Here is a 25,910-nt window from a genome sequence, read left to right as displayed (position 1 = left end):
GTGGAGAGGATGGAACCCAGGGCCTCCTACATGCCAAAGACGTGCTCTACCACTTACAATGCATTTTGGAAAAACAAAAGTTAAGGGCTGGGGATGTGGCTTAGCAGTAGAGCTCTTGCCTAGCATGTGTGAGGCCCTGGGCTCCATCCCTAGGACTACAAAATGAAGTGCTATTTATACAGACGTAGGATGCTAAAAATAAAAGATGCCACTTCACCTCTGGAAGTAAAGTTGTGAATGACCAGATAATATTTTAATAACTTCGGAGGCCCCATTATTTATTTATTTATTTATCTATTTATTTATTTATTTATTTATTTTGGACCAGAGATTGAACTCGGGACCTTGCACTTTTGAGGCAGGCGCCAGAACCACTGAGCTAAATCCCCGGCCTTTCTCTTTTACAGCAGGCGGCGAAACCACTGAGCTAAATCCCTGGCCCAGGCCTCATTATTTAAAGAGCATGTCTCCTTTCATACAGCCACAGGTCAGGCATTTCTTGGGCTTCCCCCACGTGCCCCAGGTCTGGATTTCCTGAAAAGTAGCCGGAGATGGAGTACACAGCACAGAGTAGGCATTCCATAGATAATGGGTTTGCTGAAAAAGAATGAGTTTCTTTCCTTTGAGAGATAACAGTCCGGTGTGGAAAGAAGCAGGAACGTGACCAAGCAATAGTGAAGAGGCCCACTATGCGTACGGAATGCTTTTAGAGGAACCAGAGGCTGCGCTCCACCAAAAGCTGAAGGAGGGCCCAGGACCGAAGGGCACCTCAACAGAGAGGTAGGACAGGAAGAGAGCAGAAGGGCTGGCTGGGCAGGTGGATAACCTGCAGGTGAGGAGACCCACCCCGTAGGAGGAAGTCTGTCTCTCCGTAGAGGATAGAGTGGAGGCTGGGAAGCTGAAGACAAGCTCTCCACATAGAGCCTGAAGAGTTTGGGAACCAGCTCAAGGAACCAGTGCAATTCTACAGGGATGGGCTGCCTATGCGCCATGACAACAGCGGTATTTTTAGAAGGTGAGTCTGGCGTGGATGTGCCCTATGGGGAGAAACCAAACTTCTTGAATTTCCCCCAAATTTCCCTTTTCTGGGGCCATTTCTTCCCCGATCTGATGTTTAGGATGCCTGATCTCCAAGCCTGGGGAAGGAGTACCTTAGTCACAGGCCCCCACTTTCTGGGAAGCCACACTAGGTCATTTCCTTCTGGGCACCCCCAGCCGTACCCTGTAAACTGTTTTATTTTGACATCCATTCCTTTTTAGGATACTTCTTGGTTTTCAGTCTGGTTCCCCTTTCAGACTGTGAGCCTCTTGAAGTCCAAGACTATATCCTTGGTTGCCATTAGGCAGAGTGGCCAGAAAGGTGTTTCCACCTGCATTGGTGTCCTTGCCAGTGCTGATGTGTGCTGCTGGGGCCCCTTACAGTGCAGGATCGCTGGGGCCCCTCTACTACCCTCTCTCACTGCATCACAGGACACCATCCACAGATTAGCACATCCCCAACTGCACCGCTGGAGCTGTGAGAACAGCAGCTTCCTTGGAGGCCAGGTCTCCTGAATTTTACATTTCATACCTATACCTTCAATGTCCTGTATATCACCAACACTGCATAAGGTTTTCTGTATGAAAAGAGTATCATTTGAGGTTCGGGGGAGGGGAGGTGAAAGAGGAAATGCATTTTCTTGTGTAGTGTACACAAGGAACTGCCTTCTGGTGTTGTTTGTGAAGTCTTGAGTTTTCCTAAGGCTCAGTCTGAATATTGTTATGAAAAGCAGCAGGGATGATATAAGCGAAGATGGCTTGAAGCTTTAGCATTCAGAGCCCTGGCTTCTGGTTCAAAAGGAGCCAGGGACCTCTGGTTCTCTCTGCTAAGCTGCCTTCCAGGCTGCTGCTATTGCTTAAGGCTGTGCTGCAATCTGGAGAGCTCAGGAGTGGGAAGTCCAGAGTTCTCCCTGCTTCTGGGAACAGCCCCCCATCCCCCTCTCCACTTCAGCTTCCACAGGCAGTACTCATGACAGTGGGTCCGGCTCACCCATGGATTTCACAAACGCCTGGCCTGTTCCCAGCACACCACAGCTGGGAGGGCTCAGTGCTGGGGGAAGGAGCACCATCCTCCATCCTGGCCCCACTGTCTTTGGGCCCAAGGCCTCCGGGGCTGGAGCCCAGAGAGAGAGAGAAGGGCTGCTCTTGTCCAGGCTTGCGGTAGCAGCAGCGGGTGGTAAACTCTGGCCTTCGCTCCTTACTGATTTCCTAGCTCTGGCTCAGTCAAGGGACTAGGAGGAAATTCCCTGTCCTGGAAGAGAGCTTCCATCCCCAAAGGTAGCCGCAGGTGGTCTGGATTCACCTGGTGGGATGATCATTCCGATTCCACTGGGACTCCCTGTGCTTTCGGGAGGATTAGGGGTCAGGTGGGGGGACTCAGCCGTGGATTCTAAGTTAGACCCTCCATCCCCATCCCCTTCTAACTAGCCCCATGCCCACATGGCCCTTTGAGAACTGTCCTTGGATTCCGGGCCTCAGTTTCTTCTTCATCTAAAATGGATGTGTTCTGACCTGGGGGTAGAATGACCAGCTGACCTAGTTTGCTAGGCTTTCCGGGAAAACGTGGTCACCCTACCTGAGGGAGGGATAAAATCGTGCCTGTACCATGTGATGAAAATGTGATTTGACGTGTTTCCTCGGGACCCAACCGTCTGTATTTATTTAATTTACATATTTACTAGTTAATTATTCTGGTGCTCCCACCCAACCTCACTCTGGGTGGCGCCGGAGAGCCAGGGCCCCCGAAGGGCCTTGTCTCGTTGGACCTTAAATCCCCTGGGCCTAGGATAGTCCCTGCGTCAACAGGTATCTGCTGAATGCTGAATGGGCAACGAATGGGGTGAGGCTCCAGGGATAGGGTCCCAGGATGGAGTGTGTGTGTGTGTGGGGGGGGTGCTCTGCTGGCCTGGTGTTGGCCTTGGCTGCTCCGGGACAGGAAAACCTGGCCCACTCGCGGCCTGTGGAGTGTCAGGCTTCTCAGCAGCCTCCCGGAGAGGTCAATGACCCCCGGTGACCAATGACGGGCTCCCTCCGCCCCCACCCCAGGGAGGCGAGCCTGGCAGCCTCGCGGCCGAGTTTCCTGGCACTGAGCTGAGAATAAACAGCGCCCCGCGCCTGTAATCCCGTTGCCTCGGTGACGGCGCGCCACGGGAGGGGGCGTGGCGGGCCGGGGGGCGTGACCATGCCGCGGTGCGCACGCTCCGCGGGCGGTGAAAGCCGGGAGGTACCACCCCCCGCGCTCGGCGCGGACATTCTTCGCATATCTCCGCCAGGGCTCCCGCGGTGTCCGGGAAGTGACTCTTCCTGGCAGAGGGCGGCCTCGGAGCGACGGGCCCGCCCGGCGGCCGCCAAAACGGGAGGGGGCGGGGCGCGGGAAGGGGCTCCTGGGCTTGGGGTTCTGGTCACCCTCCGCCGCGATCCGAGTCCCCTCGCCCGCAGACTTCTGTCTCCGCCTTGACTACCCGTTAATCCCCCCAACCTCTCTGCCTGGCACCCCTGCAGTGCCCCATCCTTACTCATTCTTTAGCTCCGGACACCTCGTGCGGCCTTATTTTCCATCCCTGGCTCCCCTGCCCGTGGCCTCCTTCCTCCCTCCCCCCAAGCAGGCCTTAGATTTCCCATTCTTGGCTCCAAGTCCTCAGGAGGCCTGCTCAAAACAGCACCACCGGAGAGGATGGGGCCTCTTGGGGTGGACTCTTAACAGCGTTCTAGGCAGAGTAATAGGGCCCAGGGCCTTTCTGGTGGCCGTGGGGTACCTGCGCAAGCCACAGGGAATTGCCCCCATCCCCTGCAGCCTCCTCCTAGAGCATCCTGGAGCCAGGAGCAACCAACTGCTGGCAATCAGGACAGAGGGCTCCCACGAAGTCCTCTAGAGGAGGGGTGTCTTCCCCTGAAAGGACCGAGGACGTGTGCATCGAGGATAGGATGAAGAGGGAGGAGAGGAAGACAACAGTGGTGCGCAGAGCCATGAAAAGAAAGAGATGGTTGACAGGTGTGGACCCTAGCAGGCCGGGTGAACTTGAGCAATTTGCTTCCCATCTCTGGGCCTCAGTTTGCTTGTCTGCCAATCCCAAAGGCTGGACCAGATGGAGATAGAGACAGATGGAAGGCTGGAGTGGGCAGAGTCAGGGTCCTGACTGCATCTCCCCCAAGCCAGCATTCAGCCCTACGAATACTGAACATCCTGGCCCAATGGCCACGTCCCAGGCCAAGGATAGGGGCATCGAACACTCCAGGACCCACCAAAGCTGTTGTGTTGTTGCTGCAGCAGGAGGCTGGGGGCGGCTGACTGGCAGGCTCCAGGGTAAGGAGGTGTCCCCAGAGCTCCTACTGCAGGCCTGCAGAGCCAGGCCCCACTGGGTGCCCTCACCTGGACTCTGCTCTGGGGACAGGACCCGACCTGGGTCTGCAGTCCCAGTTCCAGAGTTTAAGTTCCCACTGCTCCATCCACTCCGTGGTCTCCTGCCTGGGCTGGCCCCTTCCAGCCACTTTAGTTCATTTTCCCCGAAGTCTAGGAAAGGGGAAAGAAAAACGACTTTACTCTCAGTTGTTTTTTGAACACTGATTCCTGGAGCAGCTTATCGCCTACTGGGGCCCAGGAAGAGGCTCTGGCTTTAGTTGCAGGCACCTAAGACTCAGATAAGGAGCAGGCCCCTGACTTGGGGAGACAGTCACATCCCAATGGACAGGTTGGAGAAGGAAGCATGGCAGGAAAGGTTCACAGGTGTTTGTTTTTTGGCCTTTTAGGCAGGGACTCATCTGGAGGCAACTGTGGGCATTTACTTAGTGCATGGGGAGGCAGAGAGCTGGTGGGCTTTGGAAACCCAAGGCTCCTGGGTTCCAACCCTATGGTGTTCCCACATTCCCAGGGGCTGTGTCCTTGGGCAGGTTGTTTAACCTCCCTGAACCCAAGGTCCTGCCGCCACTCAGTTGACAAATATTTACTGAGCACCTATTTAGGCACCAGAGGTGATACGTCCAGCCCCTGCTGGCACAAAGCTGTGTGTCTGAGAATACCTTGCCTTTTGGGGGGGCTGTCTTGGGAGTCATCCTGGGTTGCCTCTTAAATGTGTGGGAGATGGGCAAATAGATGGGTGCTAGTTCTGGGATGACCATGATGCAGTTCACGGTTCAGGGTCCCTAGGAATGAGGGAGGAAAGCTTGAAATGTGGGGAGCATGGCCAGGAAGCTCTTTTAACACCCGGTTCCAATGGCTCCATCTGCACAACGTTTTCATGGTATAACTCCCCTGGCCTCCCTGAATCCAAAGTGCTGAGGTCACCTGTCACGGCCTCTATCTGTGCTTTCTTGAACACCCCCTGCCAAGGAGCCCTTGTACCTTTGATAGCTTAGAGCCTCTAACAGCTTTGACTTACTCCCTGCAAGCCCTTTGAAGCTCTTCCTTCCAACTTGCTTTGCATATTCTGGTCAGATCTGAATCAGACTAGCAGGAATTACCCCTCCTGGCAACAGTCTAGGTGGCTGCCTTAGCTTGTCAGTGACACACTTGAGCAGGCGCAATGACATGAAGGCCGAGAGAGGCAGTGCAGGAGTCGGGCACTGCCAGCCCACTCCTCGGCCCCCTCCGTCTCCTCCAATGCTGAAGTGTGGGTGAGGGTGAAAGAGAAATCAAGGCAGAGAAGGGGCTGGGGCGGGGGGAAAGGCTCAAGTCATATTTTTCATTAAAAAATAGTGCTCTTTATTATAAATTACTGAAATGTTTCTTTTCTGAGTATAAATATAAATATGTGCAAAGTTTGACTTGGATTGGGATTTGGTTGAGTTCAAGCATTTCCTAACAGCCTCGAAGGCCTGGGGGCAGGCAAGGACTGGAGGTGAAATCTTTATAAAAGACAGAGTGATTGAGGCAGATTGTAAACATTATTAAAAAACAAGAAACAAAAAACAGGAAAAAAAAAACCACCCCAACACACAGCTGCCCCACCTTGCCTGATACCTGACACAGAAAACTATGTGTGTTGTTTTCCCCCCAGAAAAGAACAGTTCCAGGTAATTCCATTGCTGCTACATTCCTGTACGGTGTCAAGGATCAGTGCTATTGCAGAGCCAGAGCAGCTGGAGTGGCAGGTGCCTGGATGACTTCCTGCCCCCCCACCCCAAGTGAGGGGGGAGGGCTGTGCAGGGCCTAGGGGGCTGTGGGACCTGGTGGCTCTGCTCTGACCACGAGGCGCCTAGGATTGGCCAATACCAACAGGCTAACATTCTACTGGAGCTGGGAGCCGGGCTGGAAGGCGTGGGTCTCTGCCCCCCACCCACCCCATCCTCTGGCCAGTGGCTGGCTGGGTGCCCTTGGAGAATCCCTAGGCCTCTCTGCCTGGATGGGCAGACTGGGGCTCCTCGTGTGCCAGTCCCTATCCACAGGACAGGGAGCATTTAAGGCAAATCTCTAGCCAGACATAGTCAGTAGGCACAAAGTCGAATCCATCTTTTGGGATCAAAGATGGCGCATCTCCTCCACCTGCATGGCCAGGTGCTGGGAAATACAGCTTGGGCAGGAAAGGGAGGCTCACTGACCAGGCCATCCGCCCCTCCAAATGCCACTTCCTCCTTCAAATGGGGGAGGGGCTGGGGCACCAGGACTTCCTTTCAGGTCGCCCCTTGCCCTTCTCCTACACCCAGCAGTGGAGCACACAGCCCCCTCTTCACCTGGGCTGGGCGTAGGAGTAGCCGTTTCCTGGGCCAGCGCAGCTTGGGGCCCCTCAAGCACCCTCTTTCCATCCTCTATCCCAGGCCCCTGGCCCTGCTCAGGTTTAAACCAAATCAAAGCACAAGTTCCGTTGGAAAGTTTGAAGATTCCCAGCAGTTTTCTTAGTTCAACACTTCCCAGCTGGGAAGCAGAGGGGGAGTGGAGGAAGGGAAGAGGAGAATCCACTTGTCGCTGCTATTGTCCCAGGGCCAGCCGGCTCCTCGGAGAAGCTGGGGTGGGGGAGGGGAGCCCAGGTGGCGTTTCCCCTCCCTCAAACACATTCCAGGTCTCGCCAGCCCTTCGGCAGGGGGGAAGGCCGGAGGGAGGGGCCTATCCGCCCCCCCCCCCAGCTCACCCGGAGGCACTGGACTCTCGGCTGGATTTTTGTGCTTGTGCCATGTGCCACGGAAGAAGGGGGACTCAAGCCCCTCTCCCCACCTCCGCCCTTTGCCCTTTAAAGGGGCGCATCGTACTGGTCCAGGAACTCCCGGATGGGCCCCGGCAGCTGGGTGACTTTCTCGTAAGAGTCCAGGTGCCCATTGACAGTCTTCCGACAGAGATGCTGAAGGGTGGCCACGTTGGAGGAGAGGGGCCGGCTCAACACCAGGGGGATCTTCTCGCCCCCCGAGTAGATGTAATAGGCTTTCCTGGGAGGGCTCCCTGGAGGCGGCTGGGCAGGCGGCTGCTGTTCAGGCTCCTCGGAGGGCGAGGAGGGTTCGGAAGGGGGCGAGGAGGAGGCGCCGGGGGGCGGCATGTAGTGGTGCACCAGTTTGAGCACGCAGTCGAAGCGGGGCACGGGCTGCGTGCTCCGCGGGTCGCTCTGGAGCGAGAAGCTGCCACCCTCGCATTGGATGCGAAGGTTCTTCGTCCCGGACTGGGTCTTGACGCTCAGCGTGAAGAAGTGGCGCTGGTCCGAGCTGTCGCGGATGAGGAAGGTGCCGGCCGGCTCGGCGCTGAGCAGCAGGTTTGCCTCGCCGCCGGTCACGGCGCTCCAGTAGAAACCGCTCTCCTGCAACTTGCGCACTGCGTTCACCACCAGCTGGTACTCGCTCTTGGAGCTGAAGGTCTTGAGGCGCAGGCTGGTGTCCAGGGGGCGGCTCATCCCGGCGGCGGGAAACTTGCTGTGGGTGACCATGGCGCACGGAGCCAGCGTGGGTCTGCGCGGCGGCGGCTGCAGCTGCTTCGCGGCCTCCGCACAGCGGCCGCTACCGCATCCCGGGGGGCTGCGAGGAGGAAGGCGCGGGCCGCGTGAGTGCCCGGAACCCTCCAGTGCGCCCTGTCCGCCCGGCGCCCCGGCACTCCACGCAGACCCGGGCGCCCCGCGGAGCTCGGCCAGCCTTGGCCCCAGGCAGCTCCTTCCGCGCGAGCACAGAGGAGGCAAGTGGGAAACTCGCGCGCCTAAGTTGGGTCTCAAAAAGTGCGGCCCGAGTGGGAGCGAGGGAAGGGCCCCCGGGACGTTCCGGGCGCCCCTCAATCCCGCGGCCCAGGGCTGAGAGGGCCGGGGCTGGAAAGCTGAGGTATGGAGGTAGGGAGGGGACCGGAGAAGCCCGAGGGCTCCAGCTGAGCATTCCGGGAATCTGGGATCTCCGGTTCCCATCCGCTCTGCCCCTTACTTCGTCCCCTCCCTGCCGGGAAGGACCCGGGAAGGGGAGGGGAAACCGGGAAAAGCTCCCAGGACTCAGCGAGGCCCCCACCCTTCCCCGCGCCGCGCCGCGCCTTCCTACCTCGTCCCGAACCGAAGTCTCCGGCCTCGGGGCTTCGCCTTCTACGGTCCCCGAAGCGAGGCGGCGGCGCGGTGGCCAGCGGTGGCCCGCTCAGTACCCAGATGTTGGCGGCCGTGAAGTCCACAAAGGCGCCCTCTTGCGCGCGTCCCTCGGGCCTCGACGTCCCCGGGGGCGACCCGGCGGAGACTAGACGAGGGGCCGCGGCGGGAGCTGGGCCGGGCCGGCGACGAGCGGGGCCGGAGTCGGAGTCAGAGCCACGGCCGAGGCCGCGCGCGCGGGTATTTACGCGGCCTGGCGCCCCGCCCCCCTATTCCTGGAACTGCGCGGCTGGTCTTCTTGTAATGTTTAGTCACTACTCGCAGCAATGAAAGGCTGCGCGCGGAGGGGGAGGGAGGGGCCGCGGGCGGCCGAGGGCGGGCCTCCAGCAGGGGCCAGGACGGCGGAGACGCGCGCGGAGACAAAGCGAGACGCGAGGCGGCCAGTCCGGCCGGCGGGCTCGGCGCCAGCCCCGGAGGCGCGTTCCTGGCAGCGGCCCCTCCCCCGCGCGCGCTCCGCCCCCAACTTCTCATTCACACTTTCCCCCCACTCCCTCCCTTCTAAGAAGGCCGGTTTCTGGCAGAGGCGGGGGCGCCGCTCCCGGAGCGCGGGTAGTTTCTAGGAGGTTGGCCCCGGGAGTCTCCCTACACCCCTTCCCTTTTTCTTGGACCCCGCGGGGACAACCCCCGGCGCCTCCACCGGGCCGCCCTGAGGCCCAGATTACAGACACGCAGTCCCAAGCTAGCAGAGAGGGAACTGGGCCCATCCCGCAGTCAGGCTGCAAGGCTGGGATCAGACCCGGAGCAGGAGGTGGGGGACGCGCGATGGTCACCTGTGGACATGTCCCGAGGCGAGCCCGGAGTCCCAGTGGGTGCAGGGACGTAGTCGTCCAGCCTCGGCCCATCAAGCCATTGCCAGGTTCTTTGCCGACCCCGGCATGTGTGCTGACCTCCGCTCTTCACCCACCCCTAAATGCTTTCACGCGCGCACCAAGGTCTCCTACCCGCTGGTGTGGGTCGGGTGTGGGTCCGGCCAGGCGCTCCGAGTGCGGCGGGTGAGAATGAGAGGGAGAGATGGCGGCCCCGACCCGTGTCCGCTAGCGGGCGCCCTGGGTCTCTTAGGGGAGCGGAGTTTGGAGCCGCACGTCCCGAGCCGAGCCGCGGAAGGGGAAAGGAGGTGCGAAGCGGCACAGTCTGGCTCAGGAGAAGCACTGGGGGACCAAGAAGTGGGGGATTCACATCCCAGGCTGGGGTCAGACCTGGGAATAAAAGTCCCACAGGAAGCCGGGCCTGGTGGCCCGCGCCTGGGATCCCAGCACTCTGGGAGGCTAAAGCGTTCAAGCTCAGCCTGGGCAATTTATCGAAAAAATTAAAACGGGCAGGGATTGTAGCTCAGTGCCTAGGCTGCGGGTTCAATCCCCAGTACCACACACACACACACACACACACACACACACACACACACATAGTGCAGCCAAAGAGACTTCAAAAGCAGTTTTCAGGCGCCCGGCCCCCTGCCAGATGCCTGCACCACCTAGAAGGTACCGGCCTTGACTCCGTTTGAGTGTCTGAGTGCCTCTGCACCCCCAAGGGCGAACGGAGCGCTCTGCACCCCCGAGGGTGAACGGAGGGCCGGAGGTGAAAGGTTGGTTTGTTCTCAGTCACACTGGCACTGAACAAGAGGCAGTCTTCCGAAGGATAGCCGCTTTTGCAACCTGACCCCAAAGAGCTGCTGGGTGCTGGACCACCGGGGAGCCAGCTAAGGGGCAGACTGAACAGGTCTTTGCCTCTCAGGACACAGAAGGGTGGGCTCTCGGCCCTGCCCTGTTCAGATACCCCAGGCTGAGGACAAGGAGCCCCGGGAGAGGGTCAGGGAGATGCCGGCAGCAGCATAGTAGCTTGGAACTCCAGGAGGGCCAGCTGGCCCTTCCTGTCCCCAGGGCCTGGCAGGTGCCCCATTGTCCCGGCTCCTCTCTTCTCCACTGGTCCCCCCACCTCTCCCTTAGCCATTGGGGAAGTAAGTGAAGTGTAGGCAGGACCCACAACCTCTCTGGGCTTTGGCTTTGCTCTCTGTGTTGTTGTTTGTTTTTGAGGCAAGGTCTCCCTATTGTAGCTCAGGCTGGCTTTGAATTCACTGTGTGGCCCACCCTGGTCTCAAACTCGTGGTGATCCTCCTGCATCAGCTTCCCTAGTGCTGGGATTATAGATAGGCGCCCCTGTGGCTGGCTTGGTTTTGCTGTCTATGAAATAGGAATAATAATCTTTTCCCATCAGAGATCGGAGAATTAAAGAGGATGGAAGAGATTCTGCATGTCGAAGTATGATAGAAATGAAAGGCCTCCATCTATTTCTCCTTTGAGACTCAAGCAAGCAACAGCAAGGAGGATTCCTGCTGGGTGTGGTGGCACAAGTTTGTAATCCTAGCAATTTGGGAGGCTGAGGTGGGAAGATACCAAGTTGCATCCAAGCCTGAACTACTTAGCAACTTAGTGAAACCCTGCCTCAAAATACAAAATAAGGAGCCAGGGATTTAGCTCAGTGGTTCTGTGGCTTGCCTCGAAAGCAGAAGGTGAGTTCGATCCCTGGTACCAAAAAAACAAAACAAAACAAAACAAAAACAAAATAAGATTTTAAGAGGACTGGGGATGTGACGCCTCTGGGCTCAATTCCTGGCAACACACACACACACACACACACACACACACACATACACACACACACGCCACATGCGTGCGCAGGAAGCCTGCTGCCTCTGCAGAGGGGAAATGGTTCTATTCAGCAGGATTCACAAACACAGCCCGAAGAGCACAGAGCGTGCACTGGGGCAGCCCTGTAGGAGATCTGACTGCTGTCCTCAGGGCACTTGCTTCTCCTGCAGCGGAGTCTCCCTGTCTGCAGTCAGAGCTCTTGTTCTCAGCCGGGGAGTGTTCCACGGCTGCAGTGCCCACTCCTGGGTGGAGGACAAGGCGGACTCCCAGGGAATAGTCCCGAGTTAATGGACGGGAAAGTGCTTTGTAACTTACATCGCTCTGACACAAGTCAAGTTCAGTCATCCGTTCCCCAGTCCCTCACTGAGCACCTGCTTTTGCCAGGCACAGGGTAGGCTGCGGGGAGACCGGCCAGATGCTTGGGACCTCCGTCCAGCCCCCAGAGCAGAATGCCTCTACAGGAGAGGCTGTGACTGTGACCCCAAGAGGCTGTCATGGTTCTTGGGGGTGGGGAGCAGCCCGGGAGCCCAGTCTGGTTGGAGAGACTCGTTCTTCTGACACAGATAAGTCCTAAAACCACAGCAACAGCATGGGGTGGGGGTGTGGGGTAGGCTGAGGGCAGGTTGCTCAGAGTTGGGCCAGGAGTGTCACAAGCGTTTGAAAGAGTAGAGGAAAGCAGGGCTAGTGGTGCACGCTTGTAAGCCTAGCATTCAGGAGGCTGAGGCAAGAGAGTCTCTGTGGATTCCAGGCCAGTCCAGGCTACATAGGGAGACTCTGTCTCAAACAAAACAACAACAACAAAAGAGTAGAGGAGGGGCTGGGCAGCTGGCATTCTCAGGCTTGCTCTGGAGCAGCCTGCAGCTGGAGAAAGGCAGGGCAGGAGGTAAAAGGTGGGCCAAAGCCAAGACAGGTAGCATATTTCTGTAATCATTTGGGAGGCTGAGGCAGGAGGATGCAAGTTCAACCCCAGATGGGCAATGTAGTGAGATCTTGTTTCAAAATTTAAAAAGGGCTGGCGGTATATCCTGGTGGGAATGCCCTGACTTCAATCTCCTGTACTACAAAAAAGAAAGAAAGAAACAAGCTTGGTGTGGTGGCTTGCACCTGTAAGCCCAGCACTCAGGAGGCTGAGGCGGGAGGATTGCCATGAATTTGAGGCTAGCCTGGGCTACACAGTGAGTTCAAGGCCAGGCTGAACTACACTTCCAGACCCTGTCTCAAAAAAAAAAAAAAAAGAAAAAGGAGAAAAGAAAAGAAAGCCAGCCAGGGATTTAGCTCAGTGGCACCGCACCTGCCTTGCAAGTGCAAGGTCCTGAGTTCAATACCTGGTACCAAAAAAAAAAAAAAAAAAAAAAGAAAGAAAGAAAGCCAGGCCAGACTCCCTCCTGCCTCAGGAGATTGGCCTGCTATCTGGAATAGCATCCTTTAGCTGTGTGACTTTAGGCAACTTACCACAGGCACACCATAGGCTTGTACCACGCTGACTTTTCCCTCCCTTCCCTTCCTTCCCTTGCCCTACTCTGCTGCTCTCTTTTTTCTTTCTTTCTTTTCTTTTCTCACACTTTGTAGTTCACTGTGTAACCCAGACTGGTCTCAAATTCACAGTGATCCTCCTGCCTCAGCCTCCTGAATGCTAGGATCACAAGTGTGTGATACCGCACCTGGCCCCTTCTCTTTTTTCTTCTTGAACCAAGGATTAATCACAGAGCCTTAACCAGGCACAGTGGCGCACGGCTGTGATCCCAGCACTTTTGAGGCAGAGGCAGGCAGATTCTGAGTTTGAGGCCAGCTTGGACTATGTAGCAAAACTCAGCCTCAAAAAAACATTAATTACTTAAATAAAGAAGCCCAGGGCCCTGCCTCAGCTCTCACTGTCCAGAAAGCATTGGAGGGTCTGGGGAGAGAGGAGGAGGAGCAGCTTGGGGTACTAGGGCATGGACGTACCCCACTGTGCTTGGGGGGGGTGTACAACCGCCAAACAGGGTACATTCCAGAAGGCTGCTGGTCTTCAAGCCCTTGAAGCAGCCACCAGGTTTTCCTTTGGCTTTCTTATTTCGCCTGGTTCCCTGGCCCTTGAAAGGAATCCAGAGTGCTCAGCAGAGTGGTGACTGTCAGCCTCCTTGCTTGAGGCACCTTGACTTCCAGATGTGTGGGGCTCTCTGAGGGGTGCCACTTCCTCTACGCCTAAGTTTTTCCTCTACAATTTGTGGGACGCTTACTTGAAACTTCCTGGGTAGCTCTTTCCACGCTAACCAAAATGCCCCCCAACCCTGCCCTGCTCTCTTTCTGTGTTGCTGGGGATTGAACTCGGGGCTCCCTGTGTGCTAGGCAGGTGCTCTACCATCAAGAAAGATCTCCAGGGGCCAGAGGTTTAGCTCAGTGGTGCCAGCGCCTACCTGCCAAGCGCAAGTTCCTGAATTTAATCCCTGGTTCCGCAAAAAAAAAAACGATGGATCTTCAGCACTATTTCTTTATTTAATTTGTGGTACTGAGGATTGAACCCAGCTGGGTGCTGAGCTATATCCCCAATCCTTTTTATCTGGTTCTGAGACAACATCTCCCTAAATTGTGCAGGCTGGCTCTGAACATTAGATCCTCCTGCCTCAGCTCCTCAAGTAGCTGGAATTTCAGGCGTGGCCCATGATACCTGGCTTTATTTTTTTATTTTGAGTCAGGGTCTCACTAAGTTGCCCAGGCTGGCCTTGAACTAGTGATACTCTTGCCTCAGACTCTACCACAGACTTACTTTCTTTGTAATCCTGGAGCCTGGTACATAGAAAGTGCTCCATGAGTCTGTATGCAAGTTCTGTAGGTTTCTGCTTTCCATCATTCTGCGATATCACAACCTGCTTTCCTGGGGAGCTGCCTCTGGCTTCTCCCTGTGGGGCTCAGGAGCAGCTGCACAGATGGGATGGAGGGGATGGGTTCTGGGAAGCCACCGGTGGTTTGCTGCTAATCTGAAGACAAACATGCTGGAGAAGTGGGAGGGGACACTGGGGGCAATTCAGGGTGCATTTCCAGGAACCCACTTCCAGGCGAGGATGGGAGCAGAGATGCCAGACCTGGGACAGAGCTAGCCCTGCTGCTTCTCATCTTCCCTTATCGGCTGGTGGCTCTGTAGGGGAGCGCACTATCCAGGTTGGGCCCTTGGGCTCCACCCCTCCATTTTCCCGTCCGGAGATTTAAGAGACTCTGGCTTTTTCCTAATCGCTCCCTTTACAGAACTTCTGTGAAGTCAGAATCCCCTTTCCAGGCAAAGGTGCTTGCTTGGTCATAAAGATAATCACTCACGATAGAGGGGAAGTACAGAGTGGTTTCAGCCTCCACTCACGTGACAGACGCTGAGCGCTTCCCCAAACCTCAGGGATGGGAAGGAACCCTGGGACCCCTGGGGCTCACCGGAAGCAGTGGCAGGGTCCTCGAACACCAGGCGCCATTCTCTCAGCTGCCCCTGAGCCACAGGATCAGAAGACCGGCCTCAGACCACAGCACTGCTGGAGGCCAGGACCACGGGCTGGCCGTCTTCAAGGCTGCCCTGGGCTTCCTCAGGCAGGAGGAGGTGGCCTGCCTCCTCGTGTGACTGCCCCGTGGCCTGACACTGGTCACCCTGCCTCAAGTATGCTAGTTAGTCTGCAGCCCCACGGCAGAGGGGAAGCGAAATCCAGTTCCTTCCCTTCCGGAGCTTCTCATCCGTGTTGGTAGGGGCGAGAGGCAGAGAGCCTCCTCTCCGGTTCCCCTTCATCTCCGAGAAGATGCCGGGGACCTGTGGCTCCCCGGGGGCTGAGGTGGACCCAGATTTCTCCCTTTCCAGCTTCAGACAAACCCAAGGGGCGGGTGGGGAGGCAGGGACCGTGGCCTGAGGTCGGAAAGCGGCATTCCAGGTTTCGGGCCTTTGTTCTTGCCGGGAGGGGCAGCGGAGCTAATGAAAAGGTTTGCGGGCTCGGATGTCTACGAGGCCAGCGCCAGCGGGGCAGCGGGGAGGCAGTGGAAGAGTCCTTTCAAGCCTGACATTCCAGGCCCAGCCGGCCCCTGGCAATTCCCAGAAATCTGCTGAGGAGGGGAGGGGAAAGAAAACACTTTACCCACCCACTCACCCACTGGCTTCTCAGATTCCTAGTGCCCTCTGGAGGTTGGGTTGGCCAGGACCCCTGCCCCGGCCATTCCTCACCCGCTGGGGCATGGGGAGGGCTGATGGAGGTTACCTAGGGGCGACTGGAGGAGGGTCCGGAGAGGATGTTGAAGGGGGACCTTCCCACCCCGTGGGAGCAGATTCCCATTTTTGGTCCAAGCTCTGAGTTGGGGGTGGGGCACCGGGCTAGTCAGCTTCCAGCCGGTTATGCCCAGTCATCTCTTCTGACCCCAAACCAACAAGCCCTGCTCTGTCCGGGGCTGGGGCAGGAAAAGTTTCTCTTTGCCCAGAAGCACCCGCTGGGCTGTGCCTGCCCTGCCCTAGGGAACAGACCCCAGGGTAGCTGAGCAGTTCTGGGAAGCTGGCGAACCGTCTGGCCGAGTGCCATGAGCTGAAGTGGCAGAGCCCGGGAGGATGAGTGGGTACAGCTGGGTGTGGGACTCGGGCCTCCAGGGTGCCCTGGGCCCCAGGCGGCCTCGGAGGCCAGGCCTGGTAGAAGCCAGGTATAGGCAGCAATCTGCTTGTTGTGCCGTAAGCCGCCGGGCTGGCCAATGGCCGAGGGGCTCTCAGCCAGGTGCCCCACCCCAACCCTGGGTCCCTGGGTCATCGATCCGCCCACAGCCTGGACCCAGCCGGCCTCCTCAGACCTCCTCCTCTCGGAGGGTCCCTGGCCATCCACATCGTGAAGCACACTGGCATGTTTTCTGTCACCCTCTGATTCTTGAGTGAGTTCACGGGGAAAACGATCGACGCTCTCCCTGCTCCTGAGGTCCCAAGCCAGCCTCCATGGTGCAGAAATGGATAGGAAGGTGCAGGGGTCGGGGCTAACAAGGATAGAGAGGTGGGAGTCCGCAGAGTGACCTTTCCACGCCCTTCCTCCTCCCTCTTCTGCCTTTCCCCATGCTGCACTGAAGGGGGCTCACAGCAGGGTTTCATCACTCAGTTTCTTTTCTTTCTTTTGTTTTTTTTTGGTTTTTTCAAACAGAGCCTCACTGTGTAGCCCAGGCTGGCCTTGAACTCCCGGCAATCCTCCTGCCTCAGCCTCCCAAGTGTGAGGACTACAGGCGTGCATGACCACAGCCGGCTTTGGTTCTGTTTCTTAAACCAAGATGCATCCTCAGGATTTCATAAGCCCCCTAAAGCCTCCCACCCAATAATCATGAGCAAAATCTCAGTGGCAGCCCAGCTCCCTGAGGGAGGCAAGAACTGCCTGGATCTACTTCTTGCCCCGAAACACTCATAAATAAAATCATTCGTTTGTTGTTCATTCTTTGAATAGATGTTGTCGAACATCTCCTCTGTGTCAAGAGATTGAGCTAGGTGCCAGAAATTAATTGATCTCGTACCTCTGATTCTTTTCTCTTTTCTTTCTTTCCCCCTCCTCTCCCCTCCCCTCCTTACCAAGGATCAAACTCAGGACCTTGCGCTTGCCAGGCAGGGGCATGTGCTACTGAGCTAAATCCCTGGCCCACTTTCTCTCTTTTGAGACGAGATCTTGCTGAATCGCCCAAGGTGGACTCAAACTTGTGATCCTCCTCCCTCAGCCTCCCAAAATGCTGGGATCTCAGGTGTGAGCCACCATGCCCATTTGAGTTCCTATTCTTTCTGGAAGATTCTCACACAGTTGACATCTAGATTAATGAATTTAACTCTGCTAGAGGAAAGGGTAAATAAAAAGAATTAAGATGTGTTGGATACAGGTACCAACTCCCCACAATGAATGTAAGCATTATGTACTGCAAATGTGGACTAATAAAAATAATAAAAATTAGGGGCTGGAGATTTGGCTCAGGGGTTTCACCACCTGCTGCGCAAGTGGAAGGATCCGAGTTCAATCTCAACACCAAAAAAAATAAAAAATAAAAAATAAAAAATTAAATGTGCTGAGCATTCTGAAGTCCCAGGTTGTGGTAGTGCCTGCCTGTAATTCTAGTACTGAGGGAGGCTGAGGCAGGAAGATTGCAATTTTGAGTGCTGCCTGGGCAATTTACTGAGAGCTCATCTCAAAATAAAAGATAAAAAAGACTGAGGGTAGCCGGGCGCGGTGGCACACAGCTATAATCCCAGTACTCTCGAGGCTGAGGCAGGAGGACCGTAGTGAGTTCAAGGCCAAGCCTGGACTACAGAGTGAGATCTTGTCTAAATAAATAAGTAAGCAAGCAAAGAAAGAAGGGCTGAGGGTATAGCTCAGTGCAAAGGGTTCATCCTCAGTACTGCAAAATAGAAGAAAATGCTCCCAGAGCTGGACGGCCTGATCGGTTGGGAGTTTATACAGGAGGATCCCCGAGGAAGTGACAGAGAAGGGGTGGTGGGAAGCTGAGGATCTGAGACACCTGCCCGGACTATGTCTCCCACCCAGCCTGAGGGTGGCAGGGCTTGGGCCAGGGCCCAGGCACACTGCCCTGGCTCCTCCTGGCTTTCTCAGGATACGAGCTTCTCCCTCCTCCCACCCCACCATCCCTGGCCACCAGACTGCACGGCCAGGTGAGTGGAGGTGTGGAGGTGGCCAGGCCGGGGAGGGCCTGCCCGGGACAAGGTGCACCTTGGCCTGTTACCCAGGGCTCTGCTGCTCAGTTTTCTCGCTACTTCTGCTCCCCACTCCCTACCACCTGCAAGGCCTGGGCTCCCTGCTTCAGGGTTCAGGCCAAAGCAGCAGGTGAAGGAGCAGAGCTGAGCAGAGATGAGAAGCACCTGTCCCGTGGGAGGTGGGTCGGGCGTTTCCAGAGTTTGTCCACTGAAAATGCTGTTTGCAAATAGGTGAAATGGTCCCATGGGTCAGTACTCAAAAGGCAGAGACCTGGGGCTGGGCGTTTGCCCTCCTGTTCTCTGTCTTCCTGCAGCGCCTGTGGCCCTTGTCATAGCACAGAGGCTGCGCATGAAGGAGCAGTGGCCCCCAGGCCCAGCCAGCCCAGCAATGCACTGGTTGGCCCACACAGGATTTTATTTTATTTTTTATTTTTATTTTTTTAGAATTTTTAAAAGAGGGCTGGGGCCAGATGTGGTGCTCACACCTGTGATTCAGCACTCACGGAGGTTGAGGCAAGAGGATTGCAGGTTTGAACCCAGCCTGGATCCTGTCTTAAAACAAGCGAAGTGTAGGGCCGGGGATTTAGCTCAGTGGTTTTGCTGCCTGCTGTGCAAGCGCAAGGACCTGAGTTTGATCCTCGGTACAAAAAAAAAAAACAAAAACAAAAAACAGAAGTGTATGTTTAATCACCCCCCAGCACCTCAAAAGTGGGAGGTCCCGCTGAGAATGTAGCTCAGTGGTAGAACACTTTTAGAGCACGTGTAGGACCTTGCACTTGCCAGGCACGTGCGGTGCTACTGAGCTACATCCCTGGCCCTTTTTTTTCTGTACTGGGCCGTTGAACTTAGAGGTACTCTACCAGGGAGCTACAACCCCAACCCTTTTTATTATTTATTTATTTATTCATTCATTTATTTTTTGGTACTGGGATCGAACTTGGTACCTTGCACTTGCAAGGCAAGCGGCAGCACCACTGAGCTAAATCCCCAGCCCCCAGCCCTTTTACTTTTTGAGACAGGGTCTAGCTAAGTTGTCCAGGCTGGGCTTGAACTTGTGTTCCTCCTGCCTCAGCCTCCCAAGTAACTGGAGTTACAGGCATGAATATCACTGTGCCCAGTTTTAAAAGATTTTTGAGAAATTAAAAATCTGGAAATTTCATCCCCACATCTGAATCCGGGCTTTCTATGGAAAAACTGGGCACTTCGGCAGTACTCTGGGTCCCCAGTGGCCTTGTGTGGGGCCTGAAGGGGCTGCTCAGCACAGCTGCCTGCCTCCTCCTCCCTTCCTCGGTCAGGACCTTTGGCATTGGGTCACAGCTCAGCCTGGCCTCCCCTCTGGTCTTAGGCTAAAGGGCAAGAATTTTGTGGACTTATTTTAAGCCCCTTTCCGAAATTCCAGAAGACTGGCAATAAATCAGTCCTGAGCCAGAAGAAGAGATCAGACCAGGCCTGTTGGATTTGTCCCCAGCTCAAGCAGACTGATCCTGAGGGAGATGCCTTGCCAGCCATGGGATACAGCCTCTCGCTTCTGCTTCACGGTGGGGCTGGGCAGAGTGGCTTTCTGCAGAGGAGCCCTCCAAACCGGCCCAGGGCCCGGGAGCCTGAGATTCCCTGGGACATAACTGGCCACGGGCCGCCTGCAGCTCCTCGCTGGGGCGGTGCTGGCTGCTGGCCACACCACAAGAGGCTGAGAATCTCCGGAAACTGAGAGCTGCATTTATCCTCACGTTGACAGAGAAACAAGCCAGGATGCTCTGCCTGGGAGGCCTTTCCAGAAATGCCTGGCTTCGTGTTGATCAAATGCCAGAAAGTCCTGGGCTTCGCTGTGGTAAGGAAGCCATTGAGCAATAGGTGTTTTGTTTTGCTGATGACAAGATTTTCGACATTGAAAAGTTTCAACGGTAAATTGAGAGGAAGACCTTGACCAGCTCCCACCCAGCAGCAAGGAGGTGGCCGATTTGAGCTTGGGGCTGAGCAGATTTGTGCCAGCTGTTCCAGGCCAACCGCAGCTCCAAGGACCCAGCTCCTGGTCCCTGAAGACCTCATCTCTTCCAGTTTTAGGGCCACCTAGGCCTGGCAGTGAACATGCCAGGTACATAGGGGTTACAGACTGCTTTTGTCAGTAATTAAGTGTTCCAAGGAAGACAGCCAGGCTCATTCCTATTGCTGATGGCTGCTTTTGCAGAGTTGAGTAGTTGTCACTGAAACGGTTTGGCCTGCAAGGTAAAATATTTGCTATTTGGCCCTTCAGGAGAATGAGAATGATGCTGGCTGGGGGCCAATGTACATGAAACCATGGAGAAAGAAAAAGATAGAGAGAGAAGGAGAGAAAAGGAAAGAGAAGGAAGGGACAGGAAAAGCCAACTTAGACCCTGTCTCAAAACAAAATGAAAAGGGCTGGATGTGTGGCTTGGTAGTAGAGCTCTTGCCTAGCATATGTGAGGCCCTGGGTTCCATGGCTCTCCAGCATCCTGAGAGCAGAGAGAGAGAGGGACGGGGCAGGGGAGGGACAGGGCGAGCATGCCGATCCCTGCTTGGAGGGAACAGAAGTTGGCCTGATGCAGACAGTGCTGGGGTGCCAGCCTAGCTGGGGAGCGAGACCTGGGAGCCTGAAGGCCGGAAAGGGGCAGAGGCATGAGGGAAGACGGAGAGCTCAGGTGAGCCAGCCCTAAAGGTGGGCCCGGAGCGTCAAGGTTTGCAGACAGATGGGGACAGGCAGATCAGAGAGATCCCCAGGAGGCCTGGCTGCCCCTGCTGTGTCAATGCGTGGAGCTCAGCCCCTTTTGGGAGCTGGGAGAGCACGTGGGTCTAGGGCCTTGTTTCTTTTTCTCAGTCTCTCTCCCTCTCCCTCTCCCTCTCTCTCTCTCTCCCTCTCTCTCTCTCTCTCTCTCTCTCTCTCTCTCTCTCTCTCTCTCTCTCTCTCTCTCTCTCTCGAGGATGGAGCCCAGGGGGACTTTAACACTGAACTACCTCTCCAGAAACTTTGTTTATTTTTAAATTAATATTTATTTATTTATTTTTGAAACAGGGTCTCACTATGTAGCCCAGGCTGGCCTCAAACTCTCAGAGATCCTTCTGCCTGAGCCTCCAGAGTGCTGGGATTACAAGTATTCGTGTGCCAGCACACATGACCTGCAATTTTATTTTTTATTTTGATACAGGATCTGGCTAAGCTGCCCATATTGGGCTTGAACTTGCAATTTTCCTGCCTCAGCCTTCTAGAGTGTTGGGATTACAGGTGTGTGTGTCACTATGCCCGGTTTAGGGAGTTACATTCTGCTGGGGACAGGGAAAAAAAATATCCTCAACCAGCAAACATGATTAGATTGCAGTAAGTAACAGAAAAAAAAAACCTCCTTTCCTATGCAGAAAATAAAATCTCTGGGTTAGGAAGTTGTTTCTAGGCACTTGGGAGGCTGAGGCAGGAGGATCACTATGAATTTGAGACTAGCCTGGGCTACATAGTAGTGAGTTCAAGGGCCGCCTGAACTACAGTGTGAGACTCTCTCTCTCTCTCTCTCTCTCTCTCAAAAAAAAAAAAAGGTCCAATAAAAGGTTCCAAGGAGTTTGAGGGGGCAAAGATCAGGCTGGTGAAACTGGGCACTGTGTAGGAATGGAGAGGCAGGCAGAGGCCCAAGGTGGGTTTCCCTACCCTTAGTGCCCAGGCCCTGTTCCCCACCCGCCAGCTGCAGGTCCCGCAGAACAGCTGGTGAGCCCAGGACCCAGAGGCCCTCATCTGCACCGGCAGGGGGTGGGCTGCTCAGCCTCTTCTTCCCGCTTTATTTATATCTTTTGCAGTGCTAGGGATCAAACCTAGGGCCTCCCACATGCTAGGCAATTACTCTACCACTGAGCCACAGCTCTTTTTAAAAGTTGTTATTATTTTTTAGTATGAGGGATTGAACCCAGGGCCTTTGCACTGAGCTATATCCCCAGCACCCCCTTTTGGTTTTTTCAGCCCTTTTTAATTTTCTATTCTGAGACAGAGCCTTGCTAAATTCCTAGGTTGTCCAGGCTGGGCTCCAACTTTTGATCCTCCTGCTTCAGCCTCCCAGAATACTGAGATTACAGGTGTGTGTCATAATGCCTGGTTTCTAGCTTTTTATTATATTTTATTATTTCTTTTTTTGTTGTTTTGTTTTTTGTTTTTTGTTTTTTTTAGTACCGGGGATTGAACTCGGGACCTTGCGCTTGCGAGGCAGGCACCGAAACCACTGAGCTAAATCCCTGGCCCTATTATTTCTTTTTTGCAGTACAGAGGATCAAACTCAGGACCTTGCATTTGTGAGGCAGGCGTGGTGCCACTAAGCTAAATCCCCAGCCCCTATTATATTTTATTTTGAGACGAGGTCTCTGTAAATAAGTTGCCAGGCTGGTCTCAATTGTGATCTGCCTGCCTAGCCTCCCAGGTAGCTGGGATTTCAAGTGTGAGATACTGAGCCGAGCACCAGGAGTGTGTGTGTGTGTGTGTGTGTGTGTGTGTGTGTGTGTGTGTGTGATTATTAAAATGGGATCCTGGGCCGGGGATTTAGCTCAGTGGTTCTGGAGCCTGCCTGGAAAGGGCAAAGATCCGAGTTTGATCTGCATTACCAAAAAACCCCCCAAAAAACAAAAAAAACCCCAGGACCCTAAGCTGGGTGTGGTGGCACACATCTGTAATCCCAGCACTCTGGGAGGCTGAGGCTGGAGAATTGTAAGTTTGAGCCCAGCCTAGGCAATTTAGTGAGGTCTTACCTTATAAATGAATAAATAAATGGGCTGAAGATGTAGCTCAGTGCAAAGGCCCCCCTCAAAATAAGAATCTAATAGCAGGATTCATCAGGTTGATCTGAAACGAAAGTAGAGAAAGACAAAACACAGGCTATTTTCCGAGGGTTTTTGTTTGTTTGTTTGTTTGGTTTGGTTTGGTTTGGTTTTTGAGACAGGGTCTCACTATGTAGTCCAGGGTGGCCTGAACTCACTGTGTAGCCAAGGCTGGCCTCGAACTTGGAGCAATCCTCCTGCCTCAGCCTCCCCAGTGCTTGGGAGCTGGGCCTGGAGCCTAGTGCTGGGCATGCTGCTGGCACTGGCCACTCCATCTTCCTCTCAAATTTGCTAGCAGCTCTATGTTTGGGCAAGACCCTTGCTCCCAAGAAACCTGGGGGAGGAGCCATCTTTCTCTGGCATCGGCATGGTTTTCAGTTCACAGAGTGAATCACAGACAGCGAGGCACAGGCCCTCAGCTCAGGATTTCCTGGTGCTTCCTGCCTGGGAGGGCAGAGTGCTCTTCAGAGCAGTGGCCCCCACTCCCTGACGTCAACTCTGCTCCTGAAGAATGGGTTTCCTTTTCCGTTTGGGAAGACATTGTGTCTGTCATCAGTCCTATCGCCCCATCTTTCTCAACCTGGCACCTCCTGTTTGGGAAAGAGAGAGGGGGCTAGCCAGAAGGTAGGGGGTGGGGCAGGAGGGTGAGCAGGACCAGGAAGATGGACCTCCCAGTCACCAGGTCTCGGAGATGAGTTGCCTGCTGGTCTGGGACCCTCAGGATGTGTATGCAGGAACCTGTCAGTGTGAGGGGTCCTCCCCAGACAGCGAGCCCTCCCCACAGCTACGGGGGACAGGAATGTTTCCAGGGAGCTCCCTCAGTCCCCTCTGTTATGTGCCAGTGTCTAGTCTCCTACTTGTTCTTACCATCCAGCTGATGGCAGAGAGAATGGCTGGTTGTGGTGGAGTATACCTATAGTCCCAGCACTCAGGAGGCTGAGGCAGGAGGATCGCTATGAGTTTGAGGCCAGCCTGGGCTACACAGTAAATTCAAGGCTAGCCTGGACTACACAGTGAGACCTTGTCTAAAAAACAAAACAAGAGTTCAGCCTCTGAAAGCCATTATCTAAATTTTGGCAACCTCTAGATGTGTGTATCCAAGGCCAAGGCCAAGGTTACTTCACTTTAGTTATAGCTCTGCCTATTTCAGACTATCTCTGAAGACTACAGGCTGGTGGTGTCACAGGACCTGGGTCATTCCTTCTTGTTTTTTGTGGGTTTGTTTTTTTGAGACAGGGTTCAGGCTGGCCTTAAACTCACTGTGTAGCTTGGGCTGGCCTCACACTTGTGGCGACCCTCCTGTCTCAGCCTCCCCAGTGCTAAGATTACAGGTATGCACCACCACACCCAGCATTTTTCCTTGTTGTTGGTCCTTAATGTAAATACTTATTGGTTTAACTCATCATGCTGTCAACATCGCTATCCGTGTTACAATTTAGTGTGGATTGGAAACTCCCAGAGAGATGGTGCTCCTTTCATGCAGCAGCAAACAAACCACAGGCAAATAGAAGCTTCCAGCTCTGCTCTGCATGATCAGGGTGCTCCCGTGGCCACGTGGTGCTCCACTCAAGGCGACACAGAAGCCACTCAGAAAATGTTTACTCTGTAGCTCCGTGCAATGGGCACCGTGCAGAGGTGGATCATGCCACGGATGGTCTCATCTGTTACTGGAAGTTAGGAAATTCGATGATTCGCCATTTCTTTTTTTTTTTTTTGTACCAGCGATCAAACTCGGGACCTCGTGCTTGCAAGGCAGGCAGTGGAACCACTGAGCTAAATCCCCAGCCCTATCACCATTTCTAACTAGGAAGAGTTGAATCAAATTCCACCCAGTATTTGTAAAACTATATAAACTTGAAAGAAAAAAAATTTTTTAAACTTTTTTTTTTTTTGGAGACAGGGTCTTGCTATGTAGCCCAGGCTGGCTTTGAACTCATGGCGATCCTCCTGCCTTAGCCTCTGGAGTGCTGGGGTTACAGGTGTGTGCCACTATACCTGGCTACTTAAAAGAAAATTTAAAACCAATCTGAAATATTTATAGATTGTAAACAATTTGGAAACTCTTAAATAGCATCAAATAATCAATGTTTGTTTTGTTTTATTTTTGGTACTGGGGATCGAACTTGGGTCCTTGCGCTTGCACAGCAGGTGGTGAAACCACTGAGCTAAATCCCCGGCCCTAAATAATCAATGTTAACTAGGTGTGGTGGTGCACACTTGTAATCTCAGCTACTAGGGAGTTTGAGGCAAGAGGATCACAACTTCCAGGCCAGCTGGGCAATTTAGCCAGACCTGCTCTCAAAATGAAAAAATTAAAAAGGGCTGAGAGATGTAGCTTAGCTGTAGACTGAACTCTCTGGGTCCAATCTCAGTACCAAAAAAAAATATTGGTGTATTGCAGTTTGTACTCATTTTAATTTTTTTTTTGAGACAGACTCTCACTATGTATGTCATTCAGGCTGGTCTTGAACTTGTGGTGATGTTCCTGCCTCAGCCTCCTGAGGGCTGAGATTACAGGTATATGCCACCATGCCTGGTTACTCACTCTAATTTTTAACAAAAATGAGATAATCTGCACACTATTCTTTAGTAATTTGGCTGTGTGTGTGTGTGTATTACTGGGAATTGAAATCAGGGCCTGCGCCCTGGGCTACAACCCAGCCCTTTTTATTTTTAATTTGAGATGCAGTCTTATTAAGTTGCCCGGGTTGGGCTTGAACTTGCAACTCTCTTGCAGTATGTTCGGATTACAGGTGTGCACCACAAAGTAACCCCCCCCCCCTTTTTTTGAGATAGACTCTCACTATGTATCCCAGGCTGGATTTGAACTTGCAGTCTCCCTGCCTTGATCTCTAGAGTGCTGGGATTACAGGCGTGTGCCATGGGACTGGCTAGTAATTTGGCTTTTATATGTAATGTCATAAAACATTCTTCTAGAACATCATTTTTTGTGGAGGTACAGACTTCTAATATGTTGATATGCCAGTGTTTATTTTATTATTATTATTATTATTTGCCAGTGTTTATTTAACCAGCTCCCCTATGGAGCTGCTTCCACTTTTGAGATCATGAAAAATGCTGACATAAACATTCTTGTAGGAATGTGTAATTCATTTCCTTGGGATAATCTGGTGGAAGTGGAATTTGGAATGTTGTTTTCAGTGTGACCATATCATTTTAATCTCACAACACCCCTGGGAGGGATAGGATATGATTATATTTTACAGCTTTTCCAGTTTC

The 25,910-nt window shown here is 54.1% G+C and overlaps 1 protein-coding gene across 1 annotated transcript; it reads right to left on the bottom strand.

Moving 5' to 3' along the window:
• Positions 1 to 5,713: 5,713 nt before the first annotated feature.
• Socs3 (suppressor of cytokine signaling 3) lies at positions 5,714 to 9,561 on the bottom strand. Its single transcript, XM_004860826.3, has 2 exons — positions 8,470 to 9,561; positions 5,714 to 7,968 (listed from the first exon to the last, which is right to left on the bottom strand). Exon 2 carries the CDS (start codon positions 7,878 to 7,880, stop codon positions 7,200 to 7,202), a length of 681 nt encoding a protein of 226 aa, XP_004860883.1. The 5' UTR covers positions 7,881 to 7,968; positions 8,470 to 9,561; the 3' UTR covers positions 5,714 to 7,199.
• Between the last annotated feature and the right edge of the window lie 16,349 nt (positions 9,562 to 25,910).

This window comes from Heterocephalus glaber, unplaced genomic scaffold, assembly GCF_053883595.1.
Source record: "Heterocephalus glaber isolate CG9 unplaced genomic scaffold, H.glaber_assembly_v1.0 deba00000937, whole genome shotgun sequence".
Classification (NCBI taxonomy): Eukaryota; Metazoa; Chordata; class Mammalia; order Rodentia; family Bathyergidae; genus Heterocephalus; species Heterocephalus glaber.
Note: the sequence above shows the minus strand (reverse complement) of the source record. Positions and strands in the feature narration are given on the sequence as shown.

Coding starts and splice junctions, on each gene's coding strand:
- Socs3 (XM_004860826.3), bottom strand. CDS start 7,880: ATGGTCACCCACAGCAAGTTTCCCGCCGCCGGGATGAGCCGCCCCCTG.